The sequence below is a fragment of the Dendroctonus ponderosae genome, unplaced genomic scaffold (assembly GCF_020466585.1).
Source record: "Dendroctonus ponderosae isolate FM_Combo_2020 unplaced genomic scaffold, Dpon_F_20191213v2 Dpon_F_20191213_1, whole genome shotgun sequence".
NCBI classification, from domain to species: Eukaryota; Metazoa; Arthropoda; class Insecta; order Coleoptera; family Curculionidae; genus Dendroctonus; species Dendroctonus ponderosae.
Genome location: NW_026017110.1, coordinates 10,601,766 through 10,617,068, shown reverse-complemented (window position 1 = coordinate 10,617,068; position 15,303 = coordinate 10,601,766). Strand labels below are relative to the sequence as shown.

The following is a 15,303-nucleotide window of genomic DNA, read 5'->3' as shown; positions in this document are numbered from 1 at the left end:
TAAATACAAGATAAAAACGCTAGGCATTTCTGTTTCAGCTTGTTCGCATGCCATCCTAGATAATCGTTGGAAGATCGCAATCGTTGCCGTTTCGCAATTTAAAGGTGTCGTGTGTCACCTTAAACTACTTTAAGTCATGACCCTCTTTATAACATACGGGTTACATTCACGATGTATTTATTCATAATGAATGATATACCGGGTGTCAATTTGAAAACTTCCCTCCCTTAATATCTTTCTTGCAGTTGAAAATACGAAAAATCGGAAAGACCCGTCAATTTTATTTGTAAGGGGGATACTTTAAATTAATATTTTTAGTCTCTGTGTTTCAACTCCCTAGGAAGGGTAGATGTCACCCTTAGAATCGTAAATGGAAAGGGAGGTCAAGTGGTACATCGTTTCAAAGGGCGTTCAATTCTCTTTACATTAGTTATTAGTTATACTTTGTTGCAATACAAATGATTTGAAAAGTAGGTTACAGTGTTAAAATCGTTGATAAACAGGAAAAAAATTTAGTTTAAACATCGATTTTGGATTTATTGATTATTTTACTTTGAGAATAATCACTTTTTATTTACGGAGGAAAAATTTTAACAATAAAATCGATGGTCTCTACTTACGCAGTATCTTTTAAATTGCTAAATATGTCTATTTTGCGGTAAGCAATAATAAAGTCTATTTTCGAACCCGCCCTAATTGAATGGCCTCCAACATCACCGGATTAGACTTCTTTCTTTCAACCCTTCGACTTCTTTCTTTGGAGACGTCTTTGGTTAAGTCCATTGTTTATAAAACACAATCTGCTGATAGTGCTGATTTTATGATCTTAAAAGGCGACTTGCAGCAGAATGCCGGCCAAGTTGAGATGTAGGGGTCAATTTACTAATCAAACTTTAAATTAACACTTTCTAATAACTAGAGAATTCGTCCCAATACAAATATCGCTTCTATAGCAGCAAAATGGCATCAAAGGTAAACAATTTTTTCAAACTCCAATGATTCCAACTCCAACATGAAGGCATTCAATGTTAATAAGTTGTTAGCGACCACAAGTAGCTAAAGCAGCAATTATTCAGCTATATGTATGTTTTAACGGCTTTTGCAATCTTTAAACAAAGGAAGATAGTAAGATTTTGATCTCTCATTATATAAAATTGACAGATATTCTCGAAGTTGATCGGATATATATTTTGTCACAATTTCAGCAATTTGTGATGCAAATCAGTGTTACCAAGTGCCATGATACTTTGAAGCTGTTTAATTCACACCGACGTGCTTAAAGAAAACGCTTTATGTAAACTGCAAAAAAATAATATCAGACTACAATAGAAAATCTTTAGGTATTCTGCTGTCTAACAGCGTTAACTTTTCGTGTCAAAAGATCTTATTTAAATAATTTGCTAAGTTAAAATAATATCAATGCATTATTTGGTTTTTGATATAATGAACAAATTATAACCTGTTCAAAAATTGAACAGAGGGCCCATGTCACACTGTCTTGATATAGATACAAGCATTATGAAACAAACACGGCTCATATATGATTCGAGTTACTACTAGAATTACATGAGTTACTAGTACCGACGAGTTTTGCAGCGCTTATAAGCTATTCGGAATACCTTATAAAAACATCTGTTGCATGAAACAGACATTTAAAAATAATATTATTGTTTATTAATTGTTGTTGTATACGTTACAAGTTATGAGAAGTTGCTTTTATGAAGAATGAAGGCTATATTACATATGAAATCAACAAACATTTTGTAAAAGAGAGAGATTTTAGAGAGAGGGTATATTTAATGTAGTTTATTTATAACATTTAGAGCCGGTGTTGAGATTTATAGCCGATTTATCTAAAGCTCAATAAATGATCTGTGTAAGTGTTTCCAAATATAATTTATTCGGATTTTTCACTTCATCTTTTTAGTACCATATAATGAATATTTACCCACTATTGATCTATGGAATTAGTTTAGAAGTTTAATGAACTAAGTATAGAGCATACAATGCAAATATATAAATTCCCGTTTTGCTCAAGGTGTCCTAAAGATGTTTCACATTTTTAGTTTTAAGTAATTTATAATATACAAAATGGGACAACGGGATACTAAAGTTAAAGGATTTATTTATTTCGCAGCAATTTCCAGTAAGTAATAATTAACTACTTTTAATATCAGTATCAAAATATTAGTTTTATTCAGCCTTAAGTTATATTAACTAAAAATTCTGATTTATTTTCCAGACTGCGTGTACTTGTTATGATATTCCTATCCTTCCTGGGTTTCAGTCAAAGTACGAAGTAAAAATTTTTGAAACATCGTTTATTTCATTACGTTTCGGCGAGACAACAGCGCCATCATCAGATTTAAAATTTTACATAAACTACAAACACTAATTCACAATTAAAACGTGTTGTATAAAATTTATAATTTACAAAGTGTTAAAACATTCCTCAGTTTTTGAGGAAAAAAAAAATGTTTTCTTCCTTCTGGGAGAGCAAAACATCGGAAAAAATTACCTCATGAAATGAAGCCTTCTTGAAAAGCTTGAGKTTGTCTGAATTATTTTCTACATTGGCGAGAGTGGTATGCATGTATTGAGATAAGCAGAAATAGTTTTAATTTTTCACTATTGTACCGGGTGTTCCATACTTATGGCTTTATTAGGGTTTGGTAAATGTTGCTAAGGTTGTCGGTATCTGATCTGAAATTTACTGCTTTTGCATGTTTTTTTATTTGTATCATTTCTTGGATTTTTCTTTTATGATAATTTGTTTCCCTAATTAATATATCTGCGTTGTCAAAATCAAAATTATGTAACATTTAGTGTGCATGTTGTGTTAATGCTGTTTTATTTTCACTAGTATTTTTCAGACTGTATTTAGTTTGTCCTATATATGTATTATCACATTCTAAACAATTCACTCTATATACAGTATTTGGTATATCCATTTTGTCATTTTTGCTCTCCCAGAAGGAAGAAAAAAATTTTCTTCCCTCAAAAACTGATGAATGTTTTAACACTTTGTAAATTATAAATTTTATGCAACATGTTTTAATTGTGAATTGGTGTTTGTAGTTTATGTTAAATTTTAAATCTGATGGTGGTGCTGGTGTCTCGCCGAAACGTAATAAAATAAACAATGTTTCAAAAATGTTTACTTCACACTTTGACTGAAACCCAGGAAGGATAGGAATATCATATTAACTAAAAATAAAGGTTGTAAATAGTATATATATAAGTAAAAAATTAAAATATGACTTTCAAATTTATACGAATAATTTCCGTGCTTACTTTTAAACTGCAAACTTTCATGCATTGTTCTTTAAAGTGTGTACACGTATCTCAAAACTTAAAAAATAATTAGCTTCTTCACAAATATGCGAGATATTGAGGATAGTTGTTTGATACGGATAATTTTTATACCAATTTTCCTTCAGAAAAAGGGAACCATTTGGTATATATAGGGTGTCCCGTAAGCATGGGATTTTTCCGCAGATTTGCACGGATGGAAAGTTTGTATCACTTGATTTTGAAGGAAGACTTTAATTTTCTCGATGATAAAATAAAAATCTGCGACTCATCATTAATTAATACTAAAAGTGTATCTTATTGAGTGTTGTAGGGACAAAATTGAGACATGAGTTAACAATCAATACCTAGCCCAGAACTTAAAAGAAACTAATCATTTATTACAAAAGTGAGAATTGTAATTGTTAACAATTACATGTTACGTTCAATACAAATTACAAATTACAGATTAAAAAAAATACAAAAGATGATCGATATGTCCGTCATTTTCTTTGATGCATAGTTGAATCCTTCAATTGAAATTGATTTGGACCTTTCTTAAATTTTCTGGATCATCACGCATTATCTTCATCTCGTTTTGAATTCTCCATAATATGTCTTGATGGGATTCCACAGGAGTGTCGTAAACTTTATCCTTTAAGGCTCCCCACAAGAAATCTAATGTCGATAAGTCGAGGGACCTAGGAGGCCATTCGAGAGGAACATTTATCCCTCTTCTTCCTATCCACTTGTGTGGAAAGCTATTACTTACATGGGCCGTTACAACAGCACTAAAATGCCGAAGAGCACCATCATAAATCAGCTACATCTGAAGACGAAGATCGAGGGGCAAATCTTCCATTAGAACCGGAAAAGTGTTCTTCAAGAAATGTGGATTATTTTCGCCGTTCAAGCAGCTCGGCATGATATAAGACCTAAGGAAGTTGTTACCGATGATTCCGTCCCCATTAATTCGAAATTTCGCCTGAAAGAGATTAATATGCCTCGCATGAGGGGTTTCTTCTGCGTAATAGTGGAAATCATGAGAATTGGAAATACCACTTCTGGTAAAACCGGCTCAATCAGTGAACAAAACTCTACTTGTTGAGTTTGGGTCACGTGTCCGAGCAGCTTCAATAAAGAGTCAAAATTCTAGCAGAAAGTCTTTTCCCAAAATCAAGGGGTAAAAGTCTCTGAACAGGTGTCGCATGATAAGGATAGAGGAGCTGCTGCCGTACGATCCGATAACTGTACTTTTTGGTATGTCAAATTCAAATGCCGGACGGAAAGTACTAAGGTTTGGATTTTCAGCAATCCTAGTTAAAACGTTTTTCTCAGCGATACCAAGTAGTCCAGTCTCTCGCAAAGTCTTTTCAATCCGTGCAAATGTCCGGTAATCTGGAACGTGTCGATTTGGGTATCGCGCCGCGTAAACGCGTACGCTTTCACGCAAGTTGTCTTCGCAAAACCCCAATACTTGTCGGTTATTTCTTCGACCATGTCCGTCATTTCTTCATTAGAAAACGCCACTGTGAGATTGATTGACAAACGTTAAATGTTTGATAATTCATTTATCCGCGCCCATCACTATATTTGCAGTAAAATCGCAAAAACTATAAGTGCTACAAGATTTTACAATCATCACAAAATGTGAGTAAATGATCGATGCATCAGATGAAAGAAAAATAGTTGATTTCATTCTCCAAATAAAAAGTTCTGGTTGTTTTTGTATCAAGACATTCAAGGATTCAGCACTGGTCCAAAACGGATAAAGTCGATTGTTTTATCAAAATATGAGTATCAAATCACAACAAATACAGACAGCCAGACATTTTTTATGAATAAAAGTTAAGCCAGATCGTCTTCTTTTGATTCAAACAATATCGCAGTACTTTTTTGATTATGTGCTTACGGAACACCCTGTATACATTAGTGTTAATATTACAAATAATGTAAGTTTCCTACAATAGTTGGATATAATAAGAAAATAAAATTTATTTTAGCTTCATTAACAACTTTTTCAACTGGTGTATGCTTCGTTTGGACATCCCCAATTATCCCGAAGTTTCAGTCTGAAGATGTAGAACTAAATCCGATCGGAAGGCCGGTAACAATAACGGAGTCAGCTTGGATAGTTGCAGCTATGACTTTGGGATTGATGATCGGGCCAATTTTAGCAGTATTAGCTTTAAGGTTCAGCACTAAGAAAACGGTTTTATTATTAGCAGTCGGACCTATATTATTTGGACACATTACTTGCATTTTTGCCAATAAAGCAAATTTGTTCATATTTGCTAGGATCTTAATGGGAATTGGCTCGGGAGCTGTCTGGTCTGTTCTTGGTACATTTATCGCTGAAATAGCTGAAAACAAAAATCGAGGTTTCCTAGGAAGTTTTCCTGGGATAGCATCAAATATTGGAAGCTTGAGTGTGTACGTTATTGGTCCTTATACGAAAATATGGCAATTCAGCATTGTGCAAATTGTTCCGATCATATTATTTTGCATGACTTTTGGCTTTCTTGTTCCCGATAGTCCATACGACTTAATCGTCAGGGGAAAATCTGACCTAGCCGAAAAGAGCTTGAAGAAGCTAAGACAAACCGATAAGGTGGGAAAAGAGTTACTATTTGTGCAGGAAACAGTGCAACGGGGAAACGAATGTAAAATACAATTTGCTGAGTTGATTAAAGATCGTGGTTTCCGTAAAGGACTAACTATTAGCACGACTTTAATGATATTCCAACAACTTACTGGAATTTTAGCAGTCGTCAGTTACGCAGAAACAATATTTAGACTTGCTGGCGATTTTATTCCGCCCTCAATTTCTCCCATGATTCTCGGTGTTGTTGCTACCACTAGTCAGTTGATCAGTTCTAAACTCATAGATAAAATGGGAAGAAAAATGTTATTTTCAGGTGCCTGTATATCAGAAGCTATATCTTTGTTTGCATTGGGTTTCTATTTTTTCCGGTTGAACCATGGACTAGACGTATCTGCGATTTCTTGGGTGCCTATTGCGAGTTTAGCTATTTTTATGTTTTCCTTCAATTCCGGTCTAGGGAATATCCCCTGGATTGTTACAGGAGAAATATTTAGCTCTAAAGTGAAACCCATTGCTTCTACTATAACGGCGTTAAGCAATTTCATTGTTTCGTTCCTGATAGTTATATGCTTTCCATATATGATTGAATACTTTGGGATGGGTCCTACTTTTTGGTTTTTTGGTAGCTGCATGGTTCTAGGAGCGATTGTCTGTATCTGGCTTTTACCGGAAACCAAAGGAAAAAGTTTTTTGGAAATTCAAGATTTGTTGAAAAATTAATGTTAATAGAATCAGGGTTTTAAATGAATATTTTTATTAAAGGACTGATAAGACTTAAAAACACGCATCACTGTTATGACAATAGAAATAGCTTTAACTAGGAGATGTGTGATTTGTTAATAAATAGTATTTTAGTTTATAATCATAACTTTAATAAATAGTAAGTATTTCCCAAAATTAACCCAAGAGTCGAATTAAATAGAAAACATAGTTTTTAGACTTTAGATTGTTATAAATTTTATAACTTTAGAATCAGAAAGTATATAGGATAGGGTTATTTATGCAATAACACCCATGACCATCCGGCATAAATGTGCCTGGATTTCGCTAATAGGCACAGCGTTTAATTTATCAATATCAGCACCAACTGAAAAACTGCATTAACAGAAGTATATTACAGACTCAATCTATTGACATCATTAACAAAGAGATCTCACAGCAAATTCCAGATATGGCACAAAAAGTGGCAGGTAAAAATTAAAAGAAGATACATATACTTTCTAAAGAAACTATAGACCTTATTCAGAAACGCAAGTCAGTAAACGTTACAAAATGGAAAGAGTTAGAAAATGCTAGAAAGATAATTTTGCAGTCGAGTTCACATTACAAAACTTTTAAACGAGAATAACCGATGTTAATGTGACTCCGATGAATCACAAGAACGGAAGAAATAAAAAGAATAACAGAATACTTCTATCGATCTCTATACATATAAAAGCAAAGTCGCTCCACCGCCAGGTGAATCAAACGAAAAACGAAAAAAGATACTTAATGTGGGCTCCGAAGAAATCCCAGATTCAACCAGTGGAGAGATTAAAACAGCTATGTCAAAAATGTCAAAGGGAAAATTGTCAAAGAGAGAGAGGAAGAACAGGAGAAGATGGGATCATATTGAAAATGTCGATAAACGGAGGAATATTTTTAAATTTTATTTTAGTTTAATATAATTGCATGATTTTGCAATATAAACAAGTACGCCGTATTTGAATCTTCCAAGGATTGTAAAAATCAACAGACAAGTGAATGTTTTGTTGAGGCGTTTTGAAAAATTTTGAATATAAAAGCAAAATTTAGCCTAAACTATATTCCTTGGATAGGCTATATCCTTTATTTGCTTTTGCATTCATCATATAGATTATGAGTTGTTTGTAGTTTAAACTAATTTTTATGGATTTAAGCTCGTTTTGTTTGCAAGCCGTAGCTCTGCTGTCGAAATCAAGGTGATTAAATGTTTTCTGTTCTTTAGAAAATATAGTATACACAGTATGTATTTGTTTCCATATAAGTACAACGTACAGTCGCAATAAGTTCAGGTCTAAATAAGTACAATTGTAACAAGACATGTGCACTAAAACAATATCGGCGAAATCGCTTCCACTGGCAAAAAACTGGCATATGACAATACCTGAATAGGAAATGCGATCATAATTGATGTAAAATTTAGGGCAGTATAATTTCCTGGTTGTTCCAACGGCACCCGTATTGACTATAAGGAGCAGAGAATTAATTAACCGATTACAGCAAAAAAATCAAAGAACTTGGACGATGGATTATTGTGGCGTCGACAGCCGCCTCGTTTGTACACACCGCCAAATATACAATCATAATTATTAACTGTTGCTTTTAATTAAATCCATAAGCGTCATTTCCCTTATGTTGTCCGTGTTCGGCATAATTGAAAGCATATAGGAAAATTATTCATGTTTTCGATTGCAAACTTTCAATAAATAAATTGAAATTTCAATTTAATGTATCCACTTTCATCAAATTCATTAAAATACGTGGAAGTCTAACCAATATAAGTTCTGATATTGGTGCATAACCGCAATATTTTGATGCTGAATTACATTGTTACATTGACCAAGCATTTAACAGGTGGTACTAATTGTTCAACCGTCAATTTTTACGTTTTTTGTTGCTTAAAAGGCAAGAATAACAACGGGCAAAACAAATTACAAGTAAGTGCAGCAAAAAAGTAAGTGCATTGCACACCAAGTGAGTGCCAATTTTAGTTATTTTGTTAGTTCTTTTTCAAGTATATGTTTAAATGAAAAAGAAAAAATGAATGAAAATAATGAAACCAGTCCTCAGCGACAACTAAGTGTTTAACAGCAAGTATTCCAGTAGACGACCAATTGAAATCTGCAAGGAATTGGTCAGTGTAGAATTTCGCAAATCTCCACTGCAACAATAATCATGTTTCAAAAAATACGTTTTTAAAACGATACTAATTTTTGTCCCACACCGGCATTGTTAAGCAAAATTTTCCGAATCTATAGTTAGATTAGGGATTAGAATCTATAAAAATGTTTTCATGAAACGCTGACAATCATGATATATAATTTTTTTAAGACGATTTTATCTCATGTTTGGCTACTTATTTCACTGTATTCAAACAAAAAAGATCCAAATTTATCAAATGAGGACTTGTAGTTCTAACAGACCCCATCCATCTCTTTATACTGCAGACGTTAGAAGGGTCAATACAATACTTTGACTATTTTTAATAGTAGACTACAAATATATTCTCTATAAGAATAAACGTAATAAAATTGAATACGTTAAATATCGCTTCCAAAAGATTGTTAAAAATAGTTCCGAAACATTACATTAAAAAAAATTTCAACATTCGTTAAGTGTGACGTGCCGCGGAGTAAATTTATTTTTTGTAATTCCTTTTTCCGCCATAAACACCCCTCGCATTCACCCTTAAACTAAYGGTGCGCGGTGGCGGTCAGTGCGTCCGGGTTCGAGGGTGGTGCGGGGGTGCGGTCGGGAAAAAGGGATCGTACGGTCAGTCCTGTGAACCAGTCCCCATCCAGTCCCGAAGGAAACGCGTACGGAGACAGTCCAGGGTACTCAAAAAAAAAAGGCTACCTACGCCACGCCACGCCATTTTCTTTTTTTTTTKAAGKGCTAGATTTCAAGGAAATCCAGTTTTTTCCGGAGCATCCTTGCTCCTTGATCCCCCGGGAAACCGGTGAACCCACCGCGAGACTATTGTGCGCGCCCAGAGACAAGACTATGTGCCCGCCGCGGTACGTTGGACCATTGTGCGCGCCACAGGTACCCGAGCCATAGACTCCCGTAATTTTAGTTTATTTTTCATATTCTTAATTGTATTTGGTTGCTGTTCCGTTTGTCCGTTGTTGTTTTTTTTTTGTTTTGTTTGCTTTTATTCTTGGTAGTTTACATTGCGCGCAGAATCGCGCGCAAGCAGGGGGGTACTACCCAAAAGAAGTACCTGGCATCCCGTCACGTGGGAAAACCCCACGGTATCCATTAAATTTTGTGCGTTGGAATTGGGTTCTTTTTTTTTGTGTGCGCATCCACTATTCCATCGCTCAAAATGCAGGGACAGGGTCGCGATTCCCATTCCGGTAGAGAGACTCCGGAAATGCCCTCCGCTCGCAACTCGAGCGAATGGAGGGGGGATCTGCGCCACAAGTGAAACATATCTTATTGGAAATGTGCTATGTTTACTGTATTTAATTGCACACGTTATGATGTTAGAGAACTTTATACAGTATGTTCCAAATTTATTACATTTTTATAGCAAACCAAATTTTGTATGGAGTATTGTTAATTTTTGTTAATAATTTTGTTAATAACAGGAATTCGTCGAAGATGATCCGGACAGAAGACATTTGCGGGAAAATCATAAAGTTATGAGACAGAAATGTTGTTATAGAGCAGAACAAACCCACCTTGGATTGAGGAAAGTTCAGTCACTATCCAGAAAATTCAATGTTTGGGCAGTGATTGTTTGGTGTATGTTGGCACCAATTTTTGCTAGATGGAACAATCAGATGGATTTTCTTCCAAAAAGAACACTTCTTTGGAGCGAGATATTTATAATTATTTCAGAAAGAGGTAGTTTCTAATTTGGCTGCTCTGTCCTCATCCGGACGAAACCGATGTCCCGTAAACATCTCATTTCAACAAGACGGTAGGTACGCCTGCTCTTTATTATTTTTTTTTGTTCGCCCGGCGGCGGATGTAGGATAAAAAATCTTCTCGAAGACACCCAGTGTCCCGTGACACCCGGTAGTGTTGGATTTCTACCAACTAAAAATCCCCCGTTTTTTGACTGCAAGTTTCCGGGAGTTATCCTTTAAAACTTGTGGTCTTCTGTAAGAATGGTTCAGCTCTGGCATCTGTATGCCTTCACCTCTCATTCTCTCCATGCTAGCTAACTGCTAGAATGGGCATCTTAGTAATTTGACACAAGCATTACACTACTCAATACTACTTCTATCACATTATCTTAAATGCTGTTTATGCAAAATCTGTCCGACTTTCTTTCTCCCATGTATTTTAAACCATTATATTCCCCCACTCTTTTCATCAGGGTTTTCAGATCTATTGAAAGACTGAGAGAGATTGACGCCATCTAATGACTTCATGTGCAATTCTGTGCAACTAATTAGGGATAGTGAAGAGGTAAACCTGCGACAGAGACAGAGTCAACTGTTAGTAGCTACTAACTTCCTACCACTCTGCCGAAGTATATGACCAGCAGTTCAGGAAGCAAGCCCTGATGGTAAATAGTATTAAATGGAATAGATATAAATTCTCCTGGTTCCAACACGATCAAGAATCGATATGATAAAAAATCAGAACGGGTATTCTTATTGCTCCTTTGTAAGACAGAAAGAACTACCTTTCTTCTGTTCTCTCAGGATGACGTCTAAAAAATCCAATTATATGTACTATCGCTCTCTCCCTCTCTGCTGCTTACACATCCAGATTCTCTAGAAGTTTTAATTAAAAAATAGAGCGGCAACCATGCAATTACGCATTTGAAAAATATGACTTAAGTGTTAAACAAGTTTTTGATGCAGGTAAGTTTTGAGAAAAGCTTAGTTATGCATATGAGCATCACCCACAACTGGTGCTTAAGAATACATTCTGGCTGGGTGCCTACACTAACACTTTCCTAACATATGCCGTAGTAACTATCGTGTCCTCATCCATTCTAATCTTTAAAGGAGGTACAGATGACATAACTTATCAGTATCTCGAAACTCGTCAATAAGTAGTTGTAGTATATTGTAGAGGTATGTATAAAGGTCACAATCGTCCTTATTTGTATTCTGCTAAATTTCATTGCTGCTAAATAATTTTCAATATTCATTATGAATGGCCTCGCCATGGAACGTCTTCGTATTTTTTTAGTAAGTTCTCCGATACATTTCGTCTGTTTTGGTAACCTACGCATATCTTGTAAGACTAGCGAGTGAACCCAATGTTCAACCCTCCTTCCTTGTACGGGCCTGGATCAGCCGTAATTCATAACCTGTTACTTAGTTCACCTACTCGTTCTTCTAAGCGGGGTTTTTATATGAGTGAGTGAGTGAGTCAGTAAAAATTTGCAGCACCATTGTAATAGAGACAAATAAAGAAGAGCAAAAAGCATGGAGACTTTAGAATTTCTCAACAGCAGCAGAAGGAAAAGCAAGATGGGAAGACTCTGAAATAAAAACTGAGATGTTTGCAAAAAACTAGGTCAGAAGGATGACAGCAATGTTTTTCAAGGTAATCTGCCTCATTAACATTACGTCAACACCTGTTGCTTCTTAATGATTAAAACCTGTCTCCATGGGTAAACAAAAAGCAAAGAAAGTGAAAGTGACAATGCAATAAATATTTTTAGGTTAAGATAACGTAGTTACTTTGCGGTTAGTGCTGCCAACCTTTTTAGGGCAAATGATTGATATCCCTAAATCTGTAATAGATGGCAACAAAATCCACCTGTTAAAGGTGCTGTATTAATGATCTACAGGGTAATTCAAAATTGACATCATTTATCTGGAGATGTTATCTCCAGATAAATGATGACAAACACCACGTCGGCGGTGAGGAAAGGGTTTTAGTAGGTAAACAGCGAAGCTGGAGACCCACACAGCCCAGAGTGCCACATCATCAGCTCTGGGAGTGCGTAAGAGAGCATTTCCCAAATCTCACCGGAAAAAAGGTGAAAATGAAAAAATACCCCCCATTTTTCATTGATGATTCGCCGATCGATAGAATTCAATGTTGGTCCCAAACACATCGGGATTTATGAATGACTAGCTTGGTCTATTTATTAATGTCTTTGGTCGAAGCCGATCGATCTTACGGCATTTCCGTAGCGGCCCGTCTCCCGGCCGAGCGTTTCGTGTTTACTGGGTTGAATGTATGAAACGCAATTCAGACTAGGTCATAACATAAGCTCGGTACATACATTTTGTTGATTTTATTTTGGTTCATTGTTCTTTAGTCAATAATGATAAACGGACTAACAAAAAGTTACTTTTTATATGTATTAATGTGTAAATGTTTTACATAGTCGACCTCTACAAGATCGCAAAACATCTATTTATTTGCAATTGAACTTTGTCAACACAATGTCTAATCTTTTCAATTATTGTTTTCACTGCAATTTAAATATATCTAGTATGTATGTAGTGTATATACAGGGTGATTTACGTAGTCCGCGCATTAGAAGTTTTCAAACTTGCAGCTGTTTTAGGAACTTACAACAGCTGTAAGCCGTCTCGATACCATGTAAAATAACCCTCCAGCTAACACAGTGCACGAAAACTATAACCTATTATATGTATATACTTTTCTATTTTAAATGCAAACCCCTAATTTATTTTTCGTTGGCTTCGCCTTCCAATTGGGAGTTTGGGAAACCGTAGTTTTGTTATCTTCTCTGTTACAGTTTTTAATATATGTCAATTTTTTAAGAAAAATTTGTCACTACAGATGTTTACAAAACCCAGTAAGCTCAAAACCTCCGGTCCGTAGGCGGGTCGTTGCAGAAATGCGGTTAGGTCGGCGTCGAGCCAACAGCTGGCTTTTTTTGGTTTGTCCGACGGGGCTGGAGAATAAAAATATTTTCGAAGACACCCGGTGACCCCGTGAAAAACTCCCAAGTTTTGGCTGCAAGTTTTCGAGAGTTATCCTTTAAAACTTGTGGTCTTCTGTCAGAATGGTATGGCTCCGGTATCCGTAAGCCCTCACATCACATTCTCTCCATACTAACTGCCTGCTAGTATGGGCATCTTACTAATTTTACACAAGCACTACTTCCATCGCACTACGGTAACACTAAGGCTTCACACCAACAACAATTTGCAACTTACTTCTTTACCTATTACCTTGTTGGGTCATCTAGGGCCTGGGTCCATCATCCTCTGGTGCATAGTCTACGGCTTTTCATAGTTCAGCGAAAGGGTGGTTTTCAGTCTTTGAAAGGTCGATGCTGCTTTCCTTTGAAGAAAGTCCGCAGGGGCTTCCACTCCAGGACTCTGCAAATTTTACAATTACGTGTTCGTATAACCAGGGTGCATCTATGGCCATCCGCAAAAGTTCATTTTCTGTTCTGAAGCTTCTACAGGTAGCTTTCTGCCGCATACCCTCACACTGTGGAGGCATACGTCATTGCTGGCCTGATGATACTCTTGATGAGTAGGAGTTTATTCCTCACACTCATCTGATTTCTTCGGTTTAGCAGTGGGTACAGTTGCCTGGTTATGACCGTTGCTTTGTTGATCGCTGTCGTAACATGTTACCTTAAGTTATCGTATCCAGGCTGCGTATCTAGAACAACACCCAAATACCGGACGTCACGCCCCCATTGAACATCTCCATCTAGGTTGATGTTTCCATCAACCCTGTTACGTTTCCATCCAATAAGAATGGTCTGGCTCTTTGTTGCGTTAACCATCAATTTCAATTCATCAAGACTTGATGGACCACTTCTGCAGTTCATGAGTAGCGAGCTGCATATTATGACGCGCTCGCTCCTTGCGCCATGCAGATGAAACCAGGGCTGTATCGTCCCCAAAACGAGCCAGGGACGTATTGGCGGTTCTTGGGATGTAACTGGTGAAGATGTAAAGCATCGGGGAAAGTATTGCGCCTTGCGAGATTCTTGCTTCTGTGCTTCTATCCTCTGACCTGTGGTTCCCAACTTGACGCTGCACGCTCTTTTGAAAATGGGTAACTGTCGATTAGCGGACACATTTTCTTATCAATACCTGCTTTCAGCATTTTATAGATGAGTCCATCTCTCCACATGCCGCTTTGTCGTCCCAGGGTGGTTCTGGTATCCTGCGTTCAGGGCTGCGGTCCCAGGTCCAGGGTGAAATCTCAAAGCTTGACCGAATAATATTGGTGCATACAGAGCACCAATATTATTCGGGACTGCGGTCCGAGGTCCATGGTGGCCGCTTATCGCTTTTGGGTCAACAGATTTAGTGATTTTTTGTACGCACAAACATTGTTGATGTTCATATATATTATTTCAAGGCCTTGAAAAGTTTTTCAATAGGCCAATATATCGTTAAAGGAAATTGATAAAAGTTAACATAAAGAAATAAATGATTGGTGTGATGGCGGGTTTGGGACTTGATTTTTGGGCAAAAACTCGTGTTTTACTGTAAAAATGGCCAACGTTCAACGCTCTATGCAGTCAACATTTTGTTGACATAATTAAAATACAAATTTGAAAGTATGGTTATAAGCGTTATTATTGCGCACTTGACGTCGCAAGAACGGCCAATCACAAGAGCCTATTTTCGGTTCATTCTGTATTACTGAGGAGAGTACATACTCTAACCGGCAGACCAACGCGTTGTGGTTTCAAGGCCAGTTCTGAAAATCAACCCTATAAATTAACCATCATCAGACAGACC

At 36.4% G+C, this 15,303-nt stretch overlaps 1 protein-coding gene across 1 annotated transcript; it reads left to right on the top strand.

The window, feature by feature from the left end:
- The first annotated feature begins 2,037 nt into the window (after positions 1 to 2,037).
- LOC109541537 (facilitated trehalose transporter Tret1) lies at positions 2,038 to 7,881 on the top strand. Its single transcript, XM_019910416.2, has 2 exons — positions 2,038 to 2,146; positions 5,295 to 7,881. Exons 1-2 carry the CDS (start codon positions 2,092 to 2,094, stop codon positions 6,614 to 6,616), a joined length of 1,377 nt encoding a protein of 458 aa, XP_019765975.2. The 5' UTR covers positions 2,038 to 2,091; the 3' UTR covers positions 6,617 to 7,881.
- The last annotated feature ends 7,422 nt before the right edge of the window (positions 7,882 to 15,303 follow it).